This window comes from Camponotus floridanus, unplaced genomic scaffold (genome assembly GCF_003227725.1).
Source record: "Camponotus floridanus strain SB8 unplaced genomic scaffold, Cflo_v7.5 scaffold8, whole genome shotgun sequence".
Lineage (NCBI taxonomy): Eukaryota > Metazoa > Arthropoda > Insecta > Hymenoptera > Formicidae > Camponotus > Camponotus floridanus.
Window position 1 is genome coordinate 2,423,262 of NW_020229849.1, and position 24,246 is coordinate 2,447,507.

General features: G+C 33.9%; 7 protein-coding genes across 17 annotated transcripts in view; 3 read left to right on the top strand and 4 right to left on the bottom strand.

Moving 5' to 3' along the window:
- Positions 1–568: 568 nt before the first annotated feature.
- Positions 569–6,152, bottom strand: LOC105255436 (transcription initiation factor TFIID subunit 2). Its single transcript, XM_011264720.3, has 18 exons — positions 6,109–6,152; positions 5,599–5,817; positions 5,319–5,535; positions 4,993–5,231; positions 4,691–4,912; positions 4,391–4,604; positions 4,054–4,305; positions 3,777–3,985; positions 3,444–3,683; positions 3,081–3,330; positions 2,865–3,005; positions 2,587–2,777; positions 2,068–2,279; positions 1,724–1,943; positions 1,500–1,653; positions 1,258–1,422; positions 1,005–1,184; positions 569–885 (listed from the first exon to the last, which is right to left on the bottom strand). Exons 1-18 carry the CDS (start codon positions 6,150–6,152, stop codon positions 649–651), a joined length of 3,606 nt encoding a protein of 1,201 aa, XP_011263022.1. The 3' UTR covers positions 569–648.
- A 585-nt stretch (positions 6,153–6,737) lies between these two features.
- Positions 6,738–7,995, top strand: LOC105255437. Its single transcript, XM_011264721.3, has 3 exons — positions 6,738–6,940; positions 7,082–7,234; positions 7,319–7,995. The coding sequence occupies exons 1-3, from the start codon at positions 6,915–6,917 to the stop codon at positions 7,698–7,700; spliced, it is 561 nt and encodes a 186-aa protein (XP_011263023.1). The 5' UTR covers positions 6,738–6,914; the 3' UTR covers positions 7,701–7,995.
- A 70-nt stretch (positions 7,996–8,065) lies between these two features.
- Positions 8,066–9,550, bottom strand: LOC105255438 (neuferricin). Its single transcript, XM_011264722.3, has 4 exons — positions 9,139–9,550; positions 8,928–9,068; positions 8,493–8,679; positions 8,066–8,390 (listed from the first exon to the last, which is right to left on the bottom strand). Exons 1-4 carry the CDS (start codon positions 9,446–9,448, stop codon positions 8,198–8,200), a joined length of 831 nt encoding a protein of 276 aa, XP_011263024.1. The 5' UTR covers positions 9,449–9,550; the 3' UTR covers positions 8,066–8,197.
- Positions 9,551–10,428: 878 nt separating this feature from the next.
- On the top strand, positions 10,429–13,516 carry LOC105255439 (glycoprotein 3-alpha-L-fucosyltransferase A). Of its 6 annotated transcripts, none has more exons than XM_011264728.3 (4): positions 10,429–10,604; positions 11,370–11,508; positions 11,641–11,795; positions 12,392–13,516. In XM_011264728.3, the coding sequence occupies exons 2-4, from the start codon at positions 11,458–11,460 to the stop codon at positions 13,332–13,334; spliced, it is 1,149 nt and encodes a 382-aa protein (XP_011263030.1). In that variant the 5' UTR covers positions 10,429–10,604; positions 11,370–11,457; the 3' UTR covers positions 13,335–13,516. The 6 variants fall into 6 exon arrangements, with proteins under 6 accessions (XP_011263030.1, XP_011263029.1, XP_011263025.2 ...); XM_011264727.3 differs by having other exon boundaries at positions 10,430–10,767; XM_011264723.3 differs by having other exon boundaries at positions 10,430–10,752.
- Positions 13,517–14,311: 795 nt separating this feature from the next.
- LOC105255440 (gametogenetin-binding protein 2-like) lies at positions 14,312–18,966 on the top strand. Its single transcript, XM_011264730.3, has 11 exons — positions 14,312–14,792; positions 15,345–15,535; positions 15,617–15,760; positions 15,833–16,045; positions 16,122–16,325; positions 16,395–16,563; positions 16,716–16,880; positions 17,088–17,168; positions 17,258–17,527; positions 17,624–18,001; positions 18,095–18,966. The coding sequence occupies exons 1-11, from the start codon at positions 14,703–14,705 to the stop codon at positions 18,272–18,274; spliced, it is 2,085 nt and encodes a 694-aa protein (XP_011263032.1). The 5' UTR covers positions 14,312–14,702; the 3' UTR covers positions 18,275–18,966.
- A 95-nt stretch (positions 18,967–19,061) lies between these two features.
- On the bottom strand, positions 19,062–21,369 carry LOC105255441 (3-oxoacyl-[acyl-carrier-protein] synthase, mitochondrial). Of its 2 annotated transcripts, XM_011264731.3 has the most exons (4): positions 21,302–21,369; positions 20,771–21,144; positions 20,191–20,571; positions 19,376–20,118 (listed from the first exon to the last, which is right to left on the bottom strand). In XM_011264731.3, the coding sequence occupies exons 2-4, from the start codon at positions 20,967–20,969 to the stop codon at positions 19,376–19,378; spliced, it is 1,323 nt and encodes a 440-aa protein (XP_011263033.1). In that variant the 5' UTR covers positions 20,970–21,144; positions 21,302–21,369. The 2 variants fall into 2 exon arrangements, with proteins under 2 accessions (XP_025270223.1, XP_011263033.1); XM_025414438.1 differs by lacking the exon at positions 21,302–21,369 and having other exon boundaries at positions 19,062–20,118; positions 20,771–20,969.
- Positions 21,370–22,670: 1,301 nt separating this feature from the next.
- Positions 22,671–24,246, bottom strand: part of LOC105255442 (putative leucine-rich repeat-containing protein DDB_G0290503) — a 41,514-nt gene continuing 39,938 nt past the window's right edge. For 4 of the 5 annotated variants that reach the window (XM_025414437.1, XM_020028839.2, XM_020028837.2 and 1 more), the window contains 3 exons: positions 24,003–24,077; positions 23,725–23,922; positions 22,671–23,576 (listed from right to left, as the gene is read on the bottom strand). In XM_025414437.1, the coding sequence (XP_025270222.1) occupies positions 23,493–23,576; positions 23,725–23,922; positions 24,003–24,077 (357 nt within the window). In that variant the 3' untranslated portion in view covers positions 22,671–23,492. The remainder of the gene's footprint in view (positions 23,577–23,724; positions 23,923–24,002; positions 24,078–24,246) is intronic. The other variant, XM_011264732.3, reaches the window with a different exon arrangement.

Consider the following 24,246-nt stretch of genomic DNA (forward strand, 5'->3'; position numbering starts at 1 on the left):
ATGAAAAATTATTCTATGTACTATCATTATTTTTCTTTCAATCTATTTGTATAAATAGAATGAAATTTTACATACAAAATTTTACATATAATTTCATATAAAAAATTTCTAAAATTTTCTTACACTAATGATTTACTATATATTTACAATAAAAGATATATATAATATATATGTATGTATATATATATATATATATATATATATATATATATATATATATAATTTCCTTCGAGATTACTTTTTCGAAATTATATTATTCTTAATTAATTCTGGATAAATTGTCTTATAAATTCTATAAAGAAAATAAATATCTATGAAGAAAGTTATGAAAAATTATTCTACATACTATCATTATTTTTCTTTCAATCTATTTGTATAGAATAAAATTTTTACACATAAAAATTTTTAAAATTCTTACGCATAAAAATTTTTAAAATTTTCTTACACTAATGATTTATTTTATTTACTATATATTTACAATAAAAGATATATATAATATATATAAGAATGCCCCCTTCTTTCTCTCTCTTATTATATATTTTTATATTCCACTTATATATTTTATTTTTGTAGTATTTTAAATGTGTAAAAATATATAAATAATAATATTTAAAAAATTCCAAATACATGATGCAACAATAAATAATCTTAGGGAAAAAGAAATTCATTGGTGACAGTTGGCTCTGGACTTTGACTGGAACTAGCGGAACTAAGAGTCTCATCTTTTATTTTTAAAGCAGATGAATCCTTGTCCTTTTTATTATCCTTCTCTTTATCTTTACCTTTATCCTTTTCTTTTTTCTCCTTCTCCTTATTATGCTTATGGTCATGTTTATGCTTATGCTTATGTTTGTGCTTTTTCTTATCCTTTTTCTTCTTTTTACTCTGTAAGAGAAGTACAGTAATATATTATAAATCTATAGTATTCATAATTCGTTAAGAATATACATATAATATATATATTGTATAAAAATATCTTTTATTATACAAAAGGCATTATATACCTTATTGGCAGAATCACTTTTTGCTTTATGCTCTTCCGAATCCTTTTTAAACATTCCTGGTTCAAAACCTACTGGACCAGGAGTTCCCATAATACCAGGTAACGATGCAGAATTATCGCTATAATACTCAGACTTTACTTTTCCTTCACCAGGAATTGGTATTCCCCGTTCATCCGTTTGCTGTATAAGAAATAGAAATTTGATTTACGCTGATAGCGACAAAAGAAAAGAAAAAAAAAATCATTTCTTATACATTGTTTGTCATCTTCTGTCGTTTTACTTCCGTCCCATGCTCTGCTGAATTTGGTGGGCCAGTAGCATCCCTATTTGGAGATGCTTTTCTCTTGTTTGGAACAGGAGAGTTTTCAACTTCGTCAATTGATTCATGTCTTACATGTTGCACTGGTGCAGGTTTTATCTAAAATAGAAAATGTATTACGATAAAAAAATTTATAATTATATAAAACGCAGAAATGTGTTGAATTAATATCTCACTTCACGTTCAGGACTTGGCGGGCCAACTTTCTTAGGCTTAATAATCGTTGCGAGTTCGGGAATAGGAAGACAAAATGGAACTTTTATGCCATACAAAGCATAATATAAATCCACTAAATCGCAACGCAGTTTTGCATCGTGCGACAACATGCCGCTATATAATAAAATTATATGTTAATTAATTGATTAATACATGAAAAAAAACTGAAAAAAGATTGCCATACTTGATCAAGTTCCAGATACGGTCTACTAAATCTGGCCTATCCAGGCGATGTTTGTGAGCTCTTTCGAATGGTGGATTTTCTACCATTAAACGCACAAGCCTGTGACGTACACCAGGATGCGGATCCATTTCCGCCATGTCCAATAGGAATTCCAAGTCCTCCCACTTGCCGTCTACGCGAGTAAAATCGACCAAAGCTTCTAAAGCCGCGATTCGAACGTCTGGAAAATATTAATTAATTATTAAGAGTTTAATTATTTATTAATTATTAAGAGTTTCGAAATTAAAAAGAGATATCAATATAATTATTGAAGTTTAAAATGTTCGTATGCTATAAATTTATACCTATAAATTGTCCGTATGCTGCATATGCTCTAAAAATATGAGGATTGCTTGGAAGATGACCAAACTTTTGTAGAATACGTATGACTTTCAAGCAAGCTACACTGACTGTATATTTGTAGCAAGGTAATAATTTTTCCAAGTTCAAATTTCTCGTCACTTCTTCTAAAATGGCTTTTGTATCAATTGATAGAGATTCTGCTGTGATAGCTGTTCTGTAATAAAATAAAAAGTTATATATGATAATTAACTTTATACCAGAATTATTGCTTAAATTGATAATCGGCAATCTTCGATTCTGAACAGTCATCTCAAACTGAGAGATTTGGTAGGAGAATTTATTTGCGATAAGATGCAATAGACTTTGAATGGTACATTAAAAATTTACATACAATGTCTTCTAGAAATAAGACTGCAGTCTCCTGTCGCGGATAAAACCGCCTTCAAAATTACATACATGTATGTATATTTTTATCAGATAATCATCTACAATATATATGAATAAAAATTCGAGTGTCATACCCTTGTTGCACACTAATAACCGGTGTAACAGTCGCACCTAAAGCCTCTATCAGTGCGGCTCTGTAATAATTGTCGGAATATCTATTTTTGCTGTTGTCATTATACTTGAAGAGATCCATTAAGAAAGATAAAACTTCCGGTGGACAAATACCATGGGCATTACGTAATCCCGCCATTGCGACCGGTATGGTCTGTGCACAAAGATTTAAAATTCAGAAGAAAACTAACTCATAATTAAAATAGATATATAATGCATAACTCGCGAAATGTTTATTAACCTTTTGTAGAAAATAATGTTGAAAATTTGAAAAGTTGTTCTGTTTAATAATTCGCCGACAGGACGCCGATCCAAATAACTTTCTAAATATGGCTAACATTGCCGGTGGACCCGCCCACGTTGCTACCATAGCATTAGCTACCTGTAAACATATATATGTATATATACATATGTAAAATTGAATTAAAGAAGTAAATATTTAATAACTGACACTCACCTTCGTCAAACAATGGGCAGCGCGCAGTCTAACTTTATAATAACAATGTTCATTTTCGATCGTATCGGTCAATGCCAATCGCGTGGCAGGTGTCGAATGATGCTGCAAAGCTACTATAGCTTCTAATTGTGCAGTAACGTCTCTTTCATGTCTCAATTGATATTGCCATTGATAATCAGGTTGCTCAATTTGCACAGCACGCATGATTGTCATTTCAGGATCAAGTCTGATCCATAATACTGGAGAATCGCTGTAAATAAACAATAAACTCTTTTAAAAGATATTTGCAAATAGATAATGCGACTCTTATAACGTTTTTATAATTATTGTTTTTATTAAAGTCTATAAAATTTGTAATCTTACTCCATAGCAGAAAGATCCATATCAACCTCTTCACCAGTACATAATGGAATCTTCTTTTTCTTATTTCTACGGCTTTTACTATGACATGTGATATCTGCCCTGGCCATTGTACCTTCAATTTGTAAAGTATGCTTAAAAGTACCATCGAGTTCTTGAATGTTGACCACTAACGGACCGACATATTTCCTGATTCCTCTTTGATGAGCAGTGTCTTGTCTAATTTCTAATTCCACTGTATTTCTACAATATGTATATGTCATATTTTAATATATATACACACATAGAATATTAAATGAAATGATATAAGCATGTGTATTTAAATTCAAAAAGCACCTTTTTCTATTAAATACAAAACTCAAGCTGAATTTTGCATGTCCTCCTGTTCTAACCCATTGATCTATGAATACCGACATATCTTTTCCTGTTACTGTAAAGATTGCCTTCGCGAATACATTTGTACTAATTAGCATATGTGGCCATAAACCAGATTCAATCTTTTGTTGCGCAGCATTGGCTGCTAGAGACAATTGTTTATTAAATACCTGCAAAAAATTAAATACATAATCAGTTTAATCTATTATTATGTGTTTGATAAGAAAAAAAAATTTACTTGAAGTAACAATTCTTGTCCGATCCTATGTTCCAGCATTCTCATAATTAAATGTGCCTTCTTGCGGAGAACTTCAATGTATCTAGGAGACATTGTATGTAAATTTTTAATCGGAAAATAAAATCCGGGATCGGGAGCTCGAGGAGCAGGTGCTGGAGTATTGGCTGCAATGGGCAATGGTGCTGGTGCTTGAGATGGATCGAGTATTATGCCACCAAATTGTTCTTCATATTTCACTACTTCTTGCAATTCCTACAAAGTTTAATAAAGTAAGCATAATAAGTATGCTAAAAAGAATAAAGAATATATATCGATACTGTGACATGCAAATAATTACAGATTGAATCCATTCTCTGTATTCATTGTTTCCAAAGCATTTTTTAGCATACAGTCCTGTTAGATATGTAGAAATACCCTTAGGCAACCAAGTATCTGACCAATTGTGCATAGATATAAAACATCCAAAAAATTGTTCTGCAATTGCTTGTGCCATTGCTTTCTTTGTAATATATACTTGATCTATAATTGCAGTAGAATGTAATAAATTTGTGCTGCAAAAAAATAAATTATCATAAGAAAATGTAGTAATAGACTTTAGCATTAAACAAAATATATATATAAAAGAAAAGGGTTTTACTTTAGAATGCTCATAGTAGCATAAGCATTAATGTCTTCATCTATTTCATCAACAAAGATCTGCTTGTAACAAGAATATGGATATCGATTTGACAAAGTTTCTTCATAAAATTCGAAGGCTTCATGCATATATTTCGCGGACACTTTTAGAGATGGTAAAAGTTGAGGTAAACAGAAATGAGTCACTTCATGCATATAAGGATCCACAAAGATCTCAAATGGTCTATAAAGAAAGAGAAATTCACATTATTATATTATAAATCATAATGTGGTTTTTTAATGACTTCTATTTAATTTACTTACCCAACTGCCAGAGCAATGTTTGGAGCACATGCAGGAGTATTTAAAACATAGTGAAACGTTTTTCTACGCATGTCAGGCGTATAAACGACTTCGACCAGATCTCCACAGGAAACGGCAGTCATTGAATCATCGACGGTAAATTCCAATTTCCAAGTGCATGGTTCTGCGAAACTGTCCACACATGGGAACCATAATCTAGATGAATTTTCATAGCTGTATGTATACATATGTGCACCTCTCTAAAAAAAAAAATCATTACCGATATGAAAAAAGATTAATCTAATATAACTTTGCTAATAAAGACTAAAACAAAGACTGAAGTTTACCTCAGCTAATGTTCCTTCACAATTTGGTACTACAAAATGTACACCTCCCTGTGGTTGTTCCAAGGAAAATTCAATGCTAATTCTTATTGCTCGACCTTCTGCAACTAAATGTGCTGCATCTGGTGGTATTTGAACTACTAGTTCCCCAGCATTGTTATCAGGATCAACTTTTTGAGCAGCTGCTAAATGCATATTTGAGAAAAATTCGAGGGAACGTCTACAAAAATTTTATAGATTAATAATCTGTAATATTACTAATCTATAAAACAAAAACACTCACTGTTTACTGTCCCCTTGACAAATATCCAGAAATGGATCAAAGTACTGAAAAGGAGCTTCATAAGTGTCATTTAAGCATACTCTATATATCCTGCATTGTTTGGCATTGAGCTTTATTAGCCTTAGTGTATCTCGCAGTGGAATAATTGTCAATTCGACAAATCCAATTATACTTTTCCTTTGAAAGCTTATCCCTGTCAAGCTCACTATTTGATGGGCTGTAATATATCAATCAATAATTATTTCAATGAAAGTGAAAGGCATAAGTATAATTTTCGATATGAATTTTCTAAGAATGTAATTGTTATTTGTTTTTAAATATATTGCATGATTATTACACTTTGTATCTTCTGTTAAATTACAATTAATGATATATATACAAATAAATACGATTTCAGTGAATATTGAAATTTCTTCAGAATACGAATATAATGAGAAGAAAACAATTTTAAGCATTTAAACATATTGAGTATATATTTCAAAAGTGGCAAATTTTCTAAAAAATACTTATAATTTATATGGACGGCTGGTATCACCCGTTTTTTCTTTTTTCATATTTTCAATTTATGTAAGTCCTTGTATTCATAAAAAATCAGAAATATAAAATTACTTCAAATTACTCGACATAACTTAATCAACCGCATGCTTACGCACTAACAACTGAAAATATTGGAAAATATATCATAACATCATAAAAGATATACAATATAGAGAGCTTTTCAACAAGAAAACACAGGTAGATAAAATGGCCATTCAATGGATTTAACAGTTGAGCAACATTACTAGATTTTCCGATGTAATTCAACGCTGATTGGTCGGATCTGAAAGTAAAAACCAATCATGTTCCGTTGTCCTTTGGCTGTGATTGGTCAATGACATCTAGTAACTACCTCGAGTCAAACCCGACCATTCGAAAACGCCATCTGAATACTTTGACATGTGATTGACCAATCAGGATAAAAGGAATAAAGTTTCTTTAATTTGATTGGTCAATCAAACGCTTTGAAGCATCCAGAGCGTCTCCCCGGCTGCAATCGACGTCGTAAATCAGGTGCAGTGTGAATCCTCTGTATCCTTTATTCATTTCAAAAAGACTTCGTTTACATACTTTCATAACTTTCATATGTGTCTATGGTTGACTCGGAAGAAGAACCGTTCTTTGTTTGTCTTTTATATTTTATACGAAAATAAAAGATTATTGAAAGAAGATGCTATACTATAATGAGTTTTGATATGGTTTGATAGGCGATTTAAAGGACATCCCGATAAAAATTTTGATTTTCTTGCAAGAAAATATTTTGCATTTTTATATCAAAAATGAATGAAGAGCAAACAGATAATACGTAAGTTTAAAAAAAAATAAATGAAAATGAGATATTCTGCGTAAATCTTATAAATGTCTGTTTTTTTCCCGCTTCATAAATTTAATAACTAAAAATTGTTAGAGAAAGATTAAAAATTTAAAAATTGTTCTGTTTTTTTAGAATCTCTATGGGTTCAGACAATACAATGGTAGTAACAGCTGATTTAGCAAAGCTCAGCATAGATATTAACTCTTCGTCTACAGAATCTACCAACAGAGTTCTTAGAAAGAGAATTCCTAAATCTGCTGCTTCTACAGATGTTCTTAATAGAAGGTAATTGTTTAACATCAAAAATTATATATGGCAATTTTTCAGCATTTTACATATTTAACAGCATTTTATATATTTACTTACCAGATGCAGCCTCAAACCAAAAAAGAGGAGGGTTTCAGAAATGGACATAGAGGAAGAAAACATAAAGGATTATTATTTAGATAAGAAGATAAATAAAAAAATTAATCTGGAAACAATATACGAAGAGAGTGACAATGCAAGCGATGATACTGGAGTACATATGAGTATAAAGAGATTTAAAAGAACTTTATTATTTTCTCCAACAATTTCCAAGCTAAAGAAAAGACGTGCAAAAATAAAGAAAGTTTTTGGATCCAACATGTGCTGTAAAAGAGGAAATATATTGAAAGATTTTTCAGATACAATAAGATTTCTTGAAAAAGGACCATTCATAATTGAAAAAGAACTCTTGGAGAGACAAAGACAAAGTTCCTCTTGTGTTTAAATGCTAATAATTCCATCTCTCCAGTTCCTGTAAATAGTGCTGTGTATTCTATTTCAGGATTTTATGTTATCTCTTTATGTACTCACATAAATTTGTAAGAGATTGCATAAAAATAGGAAGAGATTAATATTATTACAATATTTAATTTAGATATAAAAATTTTTGCCATTCTTTTATTAAAAATATTTGTTTGGATATGTATCTGCGTATAATATATGCTGATATACAAATCACAAGGACCAAAATGTGCGATAATCATATTTATATTTGCACATTTGCATGTTAAAGGCACTAATTCTATAATATAAAATTATTAAATTATAATTATAATATATAAAATTAAAAAATATGAAAAATTATGCAGAAATAGTATCTTATATCTAAACATTTTTACATATATTGTAATACAGATATTTTGTATAAATATAAAATCTGAATATATATCCGATTCTCCCCTAATTTGATAAATGCAGTATTTTAATTAATATTATCTCACATTATGACTTAGTTATTTTTAGAACACATTTTGTCTCATATTTTGCACAACCATCATATTCTCTTAACATAGCTTTATTTTCTTCATACTCCATACTATCCAATTTGACACAAGCACATCTAGATGTGCTTTGTGTATTTGTAGTTTCAAATAATATTCTTGGTACTCCTACCCACTCTCTGTCAATTCCACCGCTGTTAAATACAAAATAAATCGTATAATCGTCTTTAAAAAAAATTATATTTTATAGCTTTTTTTAACATTGAACGATTGTTAATCCATAAAGAAATTTTTACCTTTTTTCAGTACACCAGAATAGAGTACCAATTTCGGGATTCCATTCTATATTACAAGGTGGAAACATTCTTTTCTGTTTCTCTTCTACTAACTTTTCATTTTTAGCAACTAATAGTTTTTCTTGTACTTTCTGAAATTCTACAGTTTGACTGCCATCTTGATTATAATATCTGCCATATAATTTTCCTAAGAAATAAACAAACTGTTTTAAAAATGCTATATACATGAATTGATCCACCTCATGCAATGTTTATATATTAAGCAAAATGCACAATTCTCTTTTTTTGCACAATAAATGGAATATACCTTTCCCTTTATTCTTGCTGCGTAGGTTGATAAAATATGATCTTTTCTTTTGGCTTTTAGTAGAGTAAGATTATTGTAAAATTGGTCACCTATTTTTATATATCTCTGTTGTAGTTAAGTAATTATACCTTTGTAAATGTAGTTTGTGTTATAAAATTGCAGCCAATCATCCAATGCTTTAACTTGTCTCGCTGACAAGCTAGATATATCATCTGTTAAAGCTTCGTCGTCAAATTCTCCAGTAATAAATGCCAAGGAAGCATCGCGACCTAAAAATAAATAATTTCATGTACATAATAGCCAATATACATTATATCTTTCAACATAAGAAATAGTTACCGGTGAAAGCGTGATAGTTGCCTCCAGGTCCATAGTGCTTCGCACCTTTAGTCACATCAAAAACTTGACCTAAAATCGAGAGATACAAGCCATCTTCCAGATTCGTATATTGTTTCAATTCACTCGTGGTGAATATCCTTGGCTCTTTGTCCTCATTTTTGTCATTTAATCCAAAATATATTGCATCAACTATGTTCAACGTTCCATCCATCAAGTGAATTTTCATCTCCCTGATCAAGTCGCGCGAATATAAAAAGTATACGATTCCCAGTAGCAGCGATAGCCAAAGATACTTGAAAAGCATAATCATATTGTTTACAAATAATCAGGGACTCCGACATGTGCACGCTACTCCAATTTTCGATGATGCTTCACGATCTCTCTCCCTTCCATGTAACTTCAAATGATCACCGAATTTCTACATTATCGGCTCTAGTTATCGTGTCTGACGTTCTAGGAGCAAATTCTATAAATTTTCCTTCTGTTGATAACACGAGTGCAAAAGAAAAATAAAATTCAATGCAATTGCAAGAGTGAAAATATACGTCTAAAGCGATACAAAAGTAAGATAAAGGTCTTCTAAATTAATTAAAATAAATCGTAAAGCATAATTGAACTCTTTGAAGCATATGTACAATATCAATTGTCGCTTCCATCAAATGCGGGCGACTGCTAGAAGACACTTTCCGGCCGAATGGCGGAATGAACGAGGCGCGAACTTTACGCGTTGTTTAATGACCTAAATATCGTAATAATATCACGCACTATTGTGCTCGAAAACGAGGTATGTGAACTTCCAAAATTCAACTTTGCTTCTTAGTTCTCTCATGTTTATACAAAAAATTAATAAATAATCAAAGCTATTGATTTTTACAACATTTTTACTCCTATTTTTTGTGTCCCTCTAGATATCTTAAATAACCGATAAAAATAATTATTAAAAGAAATCAAATGACAGAAGAAAGAGAAGGCTCGCGGGAAAAATATCCAAGCTTTTCTAAAATATTCACATAGCAAAAATAATCAAATATAACATAATTGTATCTCTATCACAGTTAAACAGAAGGATCTCTGTTAAACAGAGAGTTCATTGCACTGAACTCTCTGTTTTGATAATTTGAATAAGCTTTGTTTACATCAACAAATTATTTCGGAATACTTTAGTTATATTTATTTGAACGTATCGGACAATTTAGTTGGGCAAAACAAATTTGCCTCTTTCAACCAAGTTTTTTTTTCAGTGTACAGCTATTTAAGGTTAATTGATTTAATTGGAGTCCGTCAAAAAACTTTTGTAATCAAGAAATACGATCGATCGTTTTATTCCAACGACAAGCGACGCGTTTGACGTTTGGAGATTTAGAGACGTCTATCAGCTGATACGACAACCGGTAGCCGGACAGTAGTAAATGACAGTCTGGAGGACGGCGGTCACGCTTGGCTAACCAAGACAATCGGGATCAACGGTCAGTCGCATGTCTACGTGTATCCTTGTTACATTGCGCGAGAGTGCATCCACAACTTTCTTCATCATCCGCGTCATTTCTCTTCGCGAGCTCCGTCAACAACGATCGTTCTCCAACAGTGCATTGATGCTCTTCATCGGGAGATAACGTGATTATTGCAATTGTGATTAGTTCTTCTAATCAACATTGATATTTTACTTCTGTGCATGAGATTGCAACTTTCTACTTTGCATCATTCGATTCCATTTTTCATTAAAATCTCGATCAGAAATGACGATTAATTAAAACCCAATAAGGGAGATGAAGACAGTTTGGAAAATTTGCCTGTGTAGGGATAAAAATCTATAAATATTACAAATATCTTAATCTAGAGAACCTGTTTGATCCAATTTAACTTTCCTTCCCATAAAATCACATTTTTCCTTTTTAGAAGATAGTTATTTAAAAAAGAAGCAACGAACAACAAGAAAGTTTAACGCAAGGATTTTCTGTCGAAATCGGGATCGTCAGGTATCCTCGCCACTCCATTTATTTTGTTAACTTGATAAGAATCGTTGAAACGCGTACAAAAAAAGCACCATCGGGCACGTAATAAAGATAGGCTCCGACTAAGTTTCTCCGCAATTTATCTAGAATGCACGACGGAATGCGTTATGCACAAGTTTTCGCGATTCGCACAGTTCGTCTTCATCCTGTTTTTTTCTGTACAATGGCTGCGATCTGCATATTATTGCTGTTTTCGGGTTTCCCTGCCGTTAACAATAGATACTCCGCATTTCGGAAGAGGCAGGGAACCATAGGAGAAACAGAGGGAGATGGAAGATACGCTTCAAGGCAATCTAGTACTACGAAAATGACGTCCTTTGATAAACATCTCCTAGAAAGAGGCTTCACTGCCGAGCAGGTAAAATGTTGCGTGATTCATCATTTTATTTTTTCGCAAAAAATATGTTTTTTTTTTAATTAATCGAGTAAAAGAAAAAGAAAAAAAAATTGAGAAGGCGTGAGGTACGCACGTGACACGTGTTTCTATCAGACAGGCAAAATGTCACTTCTCGGAAAATGGTTGTTGGCGCCGGAAGGAACTCCACCACCGGGATCCAACACCGAGAATAGAAGCTACTTGATTCTGATCTGGAAACATGGGCCATACCTGGAACGTAGACACATCAGGCGTTTCACCATGAACAAGTCAGCTGTTTCTTATTTTTCTTTTTTTACCATACCCATAATCGTTAAGCTTGAACTTCGCGAAAGGATAAATTGATCTTAATCGAAAATTAAATGAATTGGCACTTGTGAGCTCAAAGAATTATAATGTGTATCTTTGTTTAGATCGATATATAAGAAAGCACGATTATGTAACTTACTCTTTGCGCAAGAGTGAAAAAGATCGAAGATCTACAGGATGTCCCAGTTATCTTCCGTCATCTTTCAAAGACAGATTCCTGGGATCATTTGAAGACGATTTTTCCTCAGCGAAAATGTCAATGAAGGCCATCATTTTTTACATGTTCCCGATTTTATCATATATCTTTGCAATTAAGTCTTAAAACTCAACTAAACTCTATTTAAAATTAATCAAAGAATGTGGTTTTGTTAATATTTTATTTCTACAAAGCTTAATTTATGAAAAACCCCTTATTTCCAATCACTTATAATTCGAAAATTATTATATGCGACATTTTCGTTGAGGAAAAATCATCTTCAGATGATCCCAGGAATCTGTCTTTGAAAGATGACGAAAGATAACTAGGACACCCTGTATATTAAATTATATCTCTCAGATTTTCACCATGGGATCGATGTTCTGCGAGAAATTGTACGCTGACCTACGACGAGAAGGATTTGCACCGAGCGGACGCCGTGGTGTTTCATTTGCACTTGACGAAGAGTCCTTCGGAGCTGCCGGTGAGAAGCCGAGCGGATCAACGGTGGATCTTTCTGACGGACGAGTCTCCCTTTCAGACGTTTATGTACGGTAGACAGAAATTATCGGACTACGATGGTCTGTTCAATTGGTCCATGTCCTATCGAATGGACAGCGATGTTCCAGTTCCCTATGGACGAACCGTACGAATCCCTGACGATATTTCCAACGACGATGTCGGACACTGGGACACCGTCATGAGGACCATCAAGACCAAATTGGTCGCCGTAATGGGCAGCAACTGCGGTGACCATAATGGACGATGGTCCTATGTGAAGACGCTGAAATCTTTGCTTGGTAACGACCTAGACATTTTCGGAAGATGCCTGGAAGGCAACAGGACCGTCTGTCCAGGTCACTTTGATCGAGACTGCGTTGTCTTGAACGCGTACAAGTTCTATCTGTCATTCGAAAACTCCAATTGTCGGGAGTATCTGACGGAGAAGGTATTCTGGAACGCGTACAGCAAACTCGCGGTCCCGATAATAATGGGAGCGTCGCGATACGATTGTCAGCGATTGTTGCCGCCGCACTCCTTTCTTCACGTGGACGATTTCGCCAGTGCGGATGCGCTCGCCGATTATCTCAGGTATCTGGACCGCGACAATAAGCGGTACATCAGCTATCACGAGTGGCGCGATCGTTACCGGCTGATTAACGAGCACGGCTACTTCGGCAGCGCATCCAAGCACTATTGTCGCGTCTGCGAGGCGCTGCACTATAACTCCATCGCGCCAAAGGTCTACGCGAGACTCGAGGATTTCTGGAGCAAGAAAGATTGTACTTTAGTGAGCGTTTAGATATTTCACCTAACGCCATTAATTATGTTTATCTAGTCTTCGTGAAATATGAATTAATTAAACAGATTAATAAATCTTCCATCAGAAGCTTTTGAAAAGAATTTGTGCAATAATAGAGGCATTAGTTTGTCAGATTGAATTTTTTATATGCATTTATTAGCGACTTATAGAGCAAAAATAAAATTTTATATCATATATTAATATTTATTATATAGCCATAATAGAGAAAATTCATATGCGCGTTTTTTCTAATAATAATAAAATAATCAAAATTTCAAAATTTTTATATCAATGACAAATTACAAAATTATAATTAGTCATTGATAAAAGATTGATTTTTCGTCTTTAATATTATTATTTTATTATTTATATTATAACTTTAGTATATAGATATAAAATTTAATATAATTAGATAAAAGAAAAAATTATTAAATATATAGTATGTGCGTATAAATATACCAAAAATGTATGTTTTATGATAAATATTGTAATTTTAATTAATTAAATAATTAAACGCGATTATGTGTATATCGTCATTATTTTGTATATTTAAACCGAAATGTATGAATTATATAATATTAATATTTAATATATAATATTAATTTTATTATATAATATTATTATTTTTATGAGACATATATATAAAGAAAAATGATAAATCTCTTACATGTATGGTAATGCAATAACAAATTCATACTTGCCGCCTAAATAGCAATCATGAAAGTTCTCGAGAATATTTAATTTTTTTCTTCGCTCGCATAAATCCTCCAGGCACGCAAAAATTACGATTTATTTTGCAACATTTAAAATTTACCTTCTTGATCATTTCATGAGAAGAATCTCTCTCTAAATCTTTAAATTAAAAAAAAAAAAGAAACTTTCATAATTTAGTTTTCAGAAAAGTCTTTTTTTCCTCGTCAAATTTCGGCGTAAAAATTTTTTGGGGAGACCGCTATCCCGAGGAGGGGCGGAAACCGGCCGCGGTCAAAAATGAAACGAGGATGCGATGCAACGCAGTGACGACGCAGGGCGGAAGTATAGTAGGAGAGAGAGATAGACGGCGACTCCGTGCACATGTTGCAAATGGCAGGCAGTGCGTGACATTTCGTCACTCTGTGTTTCTTCGTGTTGATCCACGCAACCGATTCCTGCGCCCTGAGGAATCATCTTCGAGGGAACCTCTCCTCTTCTTATCTTCGACACGAGATCCTTCCCGGCGTTCGTGGGGTACTTTGACCGGATCCATCAGCCGAAGGAGGAGAGGGCGGCGACGAAGGCAACGGCCGCGAACACGTATCTTGGAAACGAGGGAGATTAAGTTCGTGGAACCCGGATCGCAGGAGTAGATATTACCTACGAAGAGAAAGGATGGCGAGACTGGTAAACATTTGGCGGGACGATGAACCGGTGAAGCTGGAGTGCAAGCAAATGCCATTGATCATCGACGAGAGCTTGACGGTGAGCGCTTGACATTCCGTCCTGCATCCCCGACTCCTGGTGACTCCCGGTGTTTTACGTAACGATCGTCGCTTCCTCGCGGGACGTCCTTAACCTTAGACAAAAAAATGCGAAAAAAAAAAAACATGTATAATTCTTGAGAGATAAGACGAGTGAATCGTGATTCTGGAGCTCGTTCGTCATTTATTTCCATCGATTGACGATCGTATATTGTTAGAACCCTCTGCGTTGTCGTCGCCGACTGCGATAACGATGAAGATAATAGCATTGTGCTCGTTATCGCACTTGTGTCATGTATTTTCCTCCTAGACGGTTGTACGATCTTCTAATCTTTGTATTTTTGTCGTTACTTCTCTTTCCACTTCTAAGGCAAACGAGAAATTGTGTGTAATTATGTTTCATAGATTATTGTTGTAGTGCTTTTTGCTGCAATAGCAAAAATTTTGCCCTTAAAACATCAATGTATAATATTCTAATATTGTTATTATAGGGAACCAAATGTGATTTATATGCAAGCTACATATAAAATTTTATTTTACAATATTTGTTTAGATGATCATGGATATAAGTAACTTAAAAGCGGTCAGTGATAGTCCCTTAGTACGTGGTAAACAGCTGGATGAATTTACAAGAAAATTGGATATGCTCACGAAGGAAGAGATCAAAGCATCGTTTGAAATTACTTGCAAGGATATGCTTACTATTTTGGGTCAAACAGAACCATGTATCGGTTGTCGAAGAAGGTGATTATTTTCTTTAGTTAGAATAATATATCATTCTTCACTCTTGTGCTAGTAAGCGATGATAAAATATTCTATCTTCAGTGTTGAAAGATTGTTCTATGACTTGATGAAATCGGGACATCCGGCATTAGATCCACTGGTTATTACTCCAAATGGCAAGCTTTCTATAAAAGATGATGTTTTGGAATCACCTCAACGGCTTTGTACAATATTGCATGGACACAGGTATTTGATAGATGATTATGAAAGTGATTATTTTGGGAGAGAGAGAAAGACTTGTCATTTATATTTTTGCAGCGCTAGGTTACATAATTTAGTGGAGCAACAACCGAGAAATAGAAAATCCCGGCGATGTGTACTGCATTCTCTGGAAATTCAACGAATGCGACCACCACCGAACGCGTGGCGGGAAGTGTGGGATTGTATGGAACTACCATGTCAACAAGAGTTAACTTTAATCGAGACTGATACCCTTGATGACACTTTGGAAACTTATTTACGTAAACATAGGTATTTCTTATCTATCTCTTGATGTAAAACATTTTTATGCGTAAGATATACTTAAAACATAATTGTGATTGCTCAGATTTTGTGCCGAGTGTCGTAACAAGGTATTACTGGCATCGTCTCTTCTGACACGAGAACCCGAACCTACAAAAGAGAAAGGTTACGTAGCAGTTTTATATTCTGGAATTAAGCGTTGTATAGCTGATCATCATGTTCACTTGCCAACTATCACAGAATACATTGGTACTCTCATTGGTCGCGCCCAGCCAGAACTCATGGGAAGGTACTGATCTCAGTAGTGTGCATACTTTCATAGTATTCTGAAAGAGATAAAATAAAAGAATTATTACAGGGAGCGCCATGCGAAAACGCTAGAAATTGCTCAAGAGGAAGTACTTACGTGTTTAGGTATATGTATCGCGGAACGATTGCATAGAGTCCATAGACGACTGAAGGAAGAAGAGACTGTGTGTAAAGTATTAGCGGCTGTTGCAGTAGATGCGTTATCGAGAAAGTTTCAGGTAAAAAAGATCTTGTCTGTTCTTCTAAAATAATATTTAATATTATCAGAGAAAAAATCTTTGTATAGTTATTTTTATATATTTATATATATGATATATATGTGATTTGTCAGACTATCATCAAATAAAGCTAAGTATCTTATCTTGTTTAGATGGCAGTGGAGGTGAAACAAGGTATCTCTCAATTAGAACTATTATATGAAGAATTTGCAAGGGAGGAATTAGTAAAACAGCAAAGGCGTGAAAAATTGCGGCTTAAACGCAAGAAAAAGAAGGAACGTCGTTATGAAACGGAGGAGAAGGAGAATTCCTGTGATGTATGTTATAATATGTATTTTTTAAAGATTGTTTAACTTTTTTCTAAGGAAATATACAATGTACAACTTTTGAAATGTACAATTTTTTTCTAAGGAAATATATAATAGAAATTAAAACAAAAAATTAAAATTAAATTAGAGATTAAAATTAAAACAATTATTTAAGTGTACAATATATATAGTTAAAAGTTGTATATATTGCCATAGTGTCCAAATGAAAGACAAGGTAAATCTTCCTGTATTTGTGCAGAATCAAAGCCGATGACGCAAAATATCAACCGACATAAGGTACAAGAAACTTGAGTAATTTACTTATCTTTTATAACCGTGTGCATGTAAAAAAAGTAGCAATGCTACTAGTGTGTTTTTTATTTCAGTTACAGGTATTGGATCCAAAAAACAAAGGTCCACCAACATGTAAATGTTCTGATTGTTTAAAAAAACAAAAAACATCTAGTATATCACAATCGCAGAGTAAAGTAGAATTAGCATTCCCTGTGAAAAAGACAAGTACGCAACAAGCTATTGTTAAAAGTAGCACTTCCGAAGTAAAAACGAAATTTAGTACAAGTCAATCAAAGCAAAGTGACACAACATGCAAACAATTACCTCAGGAGGATTCGTCCGATACTTGCGAATCGTGTAAGGTAAAAAAACTATATATTAGTTGTCGATTTTTCATAATTTTTAAATGTAGTTTTCATAAAAGTAAGATACAAATTCTCTTTTTTTCTCGTTCTAAGGAAAGTAAAAAAGTTGATGAAGGTCAATGGCATGTATATGACAAAAATTGTAAAGATTCTATGACTAATGAACTGGTAGATGCTTGGATAACAAAACCTAGTACAAGTAAATATACAATGTGGATAGAGATGAAGAAACGTTTCGAAATCGAGAGAAAGAATCATTCCTCCAGCGAGCAATCGTCCCAAGATTGCGGATATTTTTCTGGACACAATATCAGTAGTTCCTCTCTTCCTAGTACACCAGAAGGCTCCGAAGTAGCCTGCAACGATGGATGTTGTAATCACGAAGGGGCTTGTCAGGATAAATTTGATCATTCCAGTCCTAATATCTTTTTATTACAAGAAGGAGGTTTGACGCTCTCGCAAATGCTAAAGGTAAAAATTTATACGTGTGTATGATACTTCGGACATCACAAAATTGTGTCTCTGTAGAAAAGAATTTAAACTCGATACTTATATTATTTTTAGGATTCCTATTTCTCTGATGACGACGAGCAGGAGAGTTATATTCCAGCAGAGGAAGTGTTAGAGTTCAAGTCGCAAAAGCGTCAACTTATGGAGAAGCGGGAGGAACTCCGACAAACGCTTAGAGAACGTTTTGCTATGTTATGCAATCATCAGAAATCATTATTTACTTTTTTTCATTAAGAATTCCTAGTTATGGTCATTCAATATCTCTGATATCACTATCTCTTTTCTTTTTTACATTGATTTACTGCCAGTAGCATGAGACACAAATACAATAGATGTATTTTGAATAACTGTTATTATTCGAAGTTGACCTTCTGATGTTAATTAATTGCTAAAAATGTATACAACACACACATACATATGCATACAACATCAGAAACATAATATGACTATTATTTATCTCTGCAAGCAGAGAATTGCGTATGATAAATAAAAGATGTCAAGATAAAAAAAGATGCTTTCAAATCATAATCGAATAATATTGACTTTGAAAAGAATATACAATGGATCATAAGACTAGAAAATTGAATTTGATTGTATAGATCTGTACAATTGAAGTAAATGTAGATATTTTGTATGAATATGCCTTGACTGTGTGTGTGATGTGTTGAGAATATGGCAGGTCCGATTCTGTTACGTGCAGTAAATTGCGAGTTGTTATAGACACAAGTTTTCCACTGTGATTGCCGCATATTTAAATAGTATTCTCTTGAAAATTTTTTTCATTTTCAAGAAGATCGTATATTTATACGGCGATAAGATTATGTGAACTCGTGTCTGTTGTAATACTAGAGATGCGATGGAATATTTATCGGAATCTTAATCTAAATTGAATGTGTTGCATTCCAATATATATATACATATATATATATATACACATATATTTTATTATTCCGATGTACATCCTCTCTGTGTGTAAATTTAATTACACACACACACATATACACTGCAAAAATATTCTATAAAAAGGATTATTATCGTAAATCATATTTACATATATTGTATGTTGCATAAAAGTTATTAAAAATATTTAAACTGCTCAACACTGGTAATCAGTTGCGAGGTTTAATTCATCACCGAATTCATTGCTCTTGTTTCAGGTATGTATATACATATTTTAATAGAATAGTGTCCTTTCTGTATCAACACTAGGGAAGAAACTGTCTCTTACGAATTTATTCTTTTGTATACTTGTATACTTCAATTGATTGCGCTTAAAAAAAATAATGAATTCTGTCTCTCAGCATATTATAATTGTAGGAATTTTCAAAAACCTATTCAATCGACGTATTGCGTGAAGCACAAGCACGCATTAGTCCCACCGAAGCCAAAGGCATTTTTCAGAGCCGTTCGACGAGTCGTCGCACTCCACTTTACCTTCGTATGCGGTACAAAGTTCAAGCGCGTCTCCATGTCCAGGTTGTACAGATTCAACGTGGGTGGTATCACACCCTCCTTGATCGCCAGGACCGTGAAGACTGCCTCAAGATTACCCGCGGCACCTAACAAGTGACCATGCGCACCCTTGGTGCTCGTCACCGTCACATTCTTGCTGTGGTCGCCCATCAGCGACTCGATCGCCTTCACCTCGATCGTATCGCCCAACGGCGTAGACGTGGCATGTGCGTTTATGAATGTCACTTCCGAGCTCTCGATGCCAGCGTCCTTCACCGTCCGGTCCATCGCCAGCAACGCGCCAATGCCATCCTCGCTGGGTGCCGTTATGTGAGACGCATCGCCAGACAAACCGTAGCCCAGCACCTCCGCGTAGATGGGCACGCCCCGAGCGAGCGCGTGATTCAGCTCCTCCAGAACTAGTATCGCGGCGCCTTCGCCCATCACGAAACCGTCGCGATCCCGGTCGAATGGTCGTGATGCTTCCTGAGGCGTGTCGTTCCTCGACGTGCTCAGCGCACGTAGACGGCAGAACGCGGCAATCGCCAACGGGCTGACGCATGCTTCTGCACCACCGCATACCATCACGCTTGTCTCGCCCCCGCGGATGAAGCGGAATGCGTCCCCTGAAAGTGGTGATATGTTAGAAGATGAAAACGAAATAAACTCTGCTTTTAGCAATGTATCAAGAGAGTTACCAATAGCATGCGCTCCTGTTGCACACGCAGTCGACACAGCATGATTTGGTCCACGGAAGCCGTACTTGATGCTGATCTGACCAGCTGCCATATTCGGTAATATTCTTGGTACAAAGAAAGGACTTATTTTGCTGTATCCTTTCTTCAAGGCTTCGTATGTCATGCATACATCTACCAGATCTATCATGCCAATACCCACTGAGACTCCAGTATCACGTTTATCGTTTTCATTGTCTGGTGTCCACTTGGCATCCAAGAGTGCCTCTTCCGAAGCTATCAGTGCGTATGCAGTGGCAGGACACATTGTGCGTAACTCACTTTTCGTAAAGTGAGAGTCAATGTTAAGTTCATGAGGAGCATTTCCCTTCGGCACCAATGCAGCTGTAAAATTTGGATTAATCATTATACTATTAATTATTATACATTATGCTATTGTATAAAAAATAAAATGTAGCTTTGAACAACTGATTATAACAATACTTGGAGCTGACAAGTCTTCTATTTATATATTTATGGAACAGTCATGGAGAATAAATAAGAATAAATTTTACAACATATTTAAAAGTAACATACCGCTCACCTATTTTACACGGTAATTTACCGTAATCCGGTTCGGTAAGCTTTGTAATTCCGCATTTAGAATCGATGAGAGCTTCCCAGGCATTTCGCGTCCCGACTCCCAACGGGCATACAACTCCTATTCCTGTCACGACAACACGCCGCTTGGTCCTCGCGACAGTCGTCAACGACCGGCTAATGTTTACAAGTGGTATAAACATTATAATTATAGGCAATTTCTCCAAAGACGCTTGTTGTCAATAATTAAGCAAGCTGTAGCGCTTCATCATAATCGTCGCGTAAAACATGAAAATGTTTATCAAAATACATGGAACTCTCAATCACATGCAACCTGTGTTTTCTCACTTTCATGTGAGAAATGAGAACCAGAAAGTGCTGAAAAAGATGATGAAAAGAATTATTCAAAATTATCTAACGTAAATGATAACCTAGATAATCGAATCCATTTAATCGACTAATCAAAATAAAAGGAGTAAACACTTCTTTCTCTTTGATTGATCAATTAAACACTGCGTAGAATTTCCGAACCCACCTTAGATGCAGAAAGACCAATGCGTAAAATTGCAGACGTCCTACATTATCGATAATAAAGACCAACTTTGTATCAAAATCCATCCATTCAGAGTTTTTATTAAAATTATCAATTAATTTTTCACTATTGATATTCTAGATTATTTTAATTTCAGACAAAAATGCTTATAAGAAATTGATTAAACGATTGGAATTACAAAGAAATCTATATGCATATATATAGTTTTATATCATCAAAATATATATAGTTTTATATCATCAAGAAATCTATATGCATATATATAGTTTTATATCATCAAGAGCAGTAATACTTTAAAAGTATTATCGGGAAAAATGACACAAAATAAAACTACATACAGAGAATACGTTTAAAAACTTTATTTTGGTTCGCTTTTTAATTGGGAAAAATATATATATGTGTATATATATTTGTGTATATATATATATGTATACATATACATAATGTCGCATGTACCTGTAGGAACTTTGGGCTACAGATTATATCAGGGATAATCGTCGTTTTAAGGTAACATATTAATTTAAAAAAAGACTTAAACATGCAAATATGTCACCAACGAAATAAAAAAAAAAAAGAATCTTATTTGTACGCTAAAACTAATGTTTTCTTAAATCTAAATGTACGTATGCGTTGGTAACAAAATAATATAAAATATTGCATGTTATATAGTTTTTTTACATTTGAGATGAATGTATATCAGATGTGACTTGTGCTTATGCAGCCTGCATTTCATGTACAAAAATCGATATTTTGTACAAATCATAGATGATAAGAAATATAACTAGACAGAGTAAAATAGAAATAGTTTTCAGAAAGGTAGATTTTAAGAATTCAAATCAGGAATCAATTTAAAGAGAAAAGGAAAGAAAGAGATTAAATACCTCATGTTTACTCTTTCAATGTATCGAATAAAAGCGTGGTTGTAATTTTCTTACAAAATGCACAATTGCTTCTATGTAAATAATATTATGAATAAAGCTCGGATTTCGGTGAATTTTCCCTACAGGTAGCAAAGAGGGCACTATCGCCCTTTTTGCTATCATCATTAAACCGGCATAACTGGTACTGCTTTTCGCGGCACTCGGCCGCTAGCATACACTTGAAATAGGAAAAACGACACAGAGATCCGAGCTCTGATTATGAGTGCCAAATGTAATAACTTTATAGGCTTAATATTTCTTGGATAAATATTCTGTCCAATCATTTTTACATTTCTACGATATAAAAGAAAGATAGAAAAACGAAATATAATTCATGATTGTAAGAAAAAAGAAAACAGTGATTTCTATAACTTAAATATCCAAGTAAAATTTTAAAAAGAAATGTATGTATTTAAACATACGTAAAATTTGAAACAATTGACATATATGCTGGAAATATTTTATCTTAATAAACATAATCAATGTTTACTTCGATATATTTCAACATATTCCCATCTAAAATCAGGCGTTTTATTCGATACAAGGGAGTATTAAATAAAAAATTGGAGAAAATATTTCTCAATATCTTTTTCAGGACTAATTTATAGTCCCAATCCGCCCTTGATCTTACGCATGGCACGCGATTAACCGACATTCTACATTTCGACGCTGAACAACTCTGTTAAATTGTATAAAATTATGTACAGCATCGTGATACTCCTACTATTGTGCTTTACGCCTCGGCATTATTATTCTCCTTTGTATCTATTTTTCGAGAAACCAAAATCTTCGACTAGCGGATATATATGTATGTATAGGCATGTATACATACATCCATGTATAAGAAAATTAGAAAATTATATATAATAATCGTAATCATGGCATCGAAAGTTTCATCAATTTTGGTCATCGAGAGAAGTTAATTTTCTTAATCTAGAATTCTGACAAGTGCAGGAAACTTCGCAAATTTCTTTTATAAAGAGGAGAATATAGAATTTTGTTCGAGAGGGAGAGGAAGGCTCTAAAGCGCCAATAAATGCTTCTTTCTATTCAATAGGGCAACACAGGTCCGTTCGTCTCAATAAAACCTTTCCCTTATTAGATCAATATTATTGATCTTTCGTCAAATTCCTCGTTTTCTCTTCTTTAAGCATCTTGCTCAATATGTCCTTAAGCTTCCTTTCTTGACTAGAATCATATTATACAAATATCTCTCGCCTGATGCCACACTGAGTACGCAGAGACGTCGGGCGTTAAACATTGGGCTTGACCTTGCTGTTTTCGGACTCGAGCGGATAGTCCGAACAATATTCGGAATGCGTTGCCCATGCGGCAAGCTATAATTTCGATATTATATTATAAATTATACTAATATATTAAAAATCATCCATATATTATATCATATATTATAAATCATTGATGTAATTATTAATCATAAATACAAATTGCTAAGTGTAATACATGTGTAAGTGGAACTGTTTATACCTGACATGTACGACTGCAATACCATTGATTTCCGCATCCAGCGCAAACAAATTGTGCAGGACGAATCATGCATCCTTGACATTTTGGTGGAGCGCTTGGTGAAGGTGGATTGTCTTTTGCTATTTGTTTACCTTCCCTTCCGCTCGAGGAACTTCCTTTCCTATCATCGATTACCGTTGTTTCTTCCTCTACGTCTTCCTAGAAGATTCAATCTTACAATTGGAATATGAACTTATATACAAAAGTATATATAAATGAATCGAAAAGAGATTATTTACCACTTGAATTAAATCGTTGGAATGAGATTGCGCAGAAGAGTTGACGACGGGGGTTATAGTTATTTCTGTGCGAGCCTGAAAAAATCTCGTATTATCAAAAGATGAATTTCTATTTCTCGCCTAAATTCTCACCCAGTAAACTCCGGATTTCTTCGGAAATCTAGATTTTTCCATTAAACTTATACTATTTATTTAATATAATACTGCTGTTTGTTATTTCTGTACTAATTGTAAACTATATAAA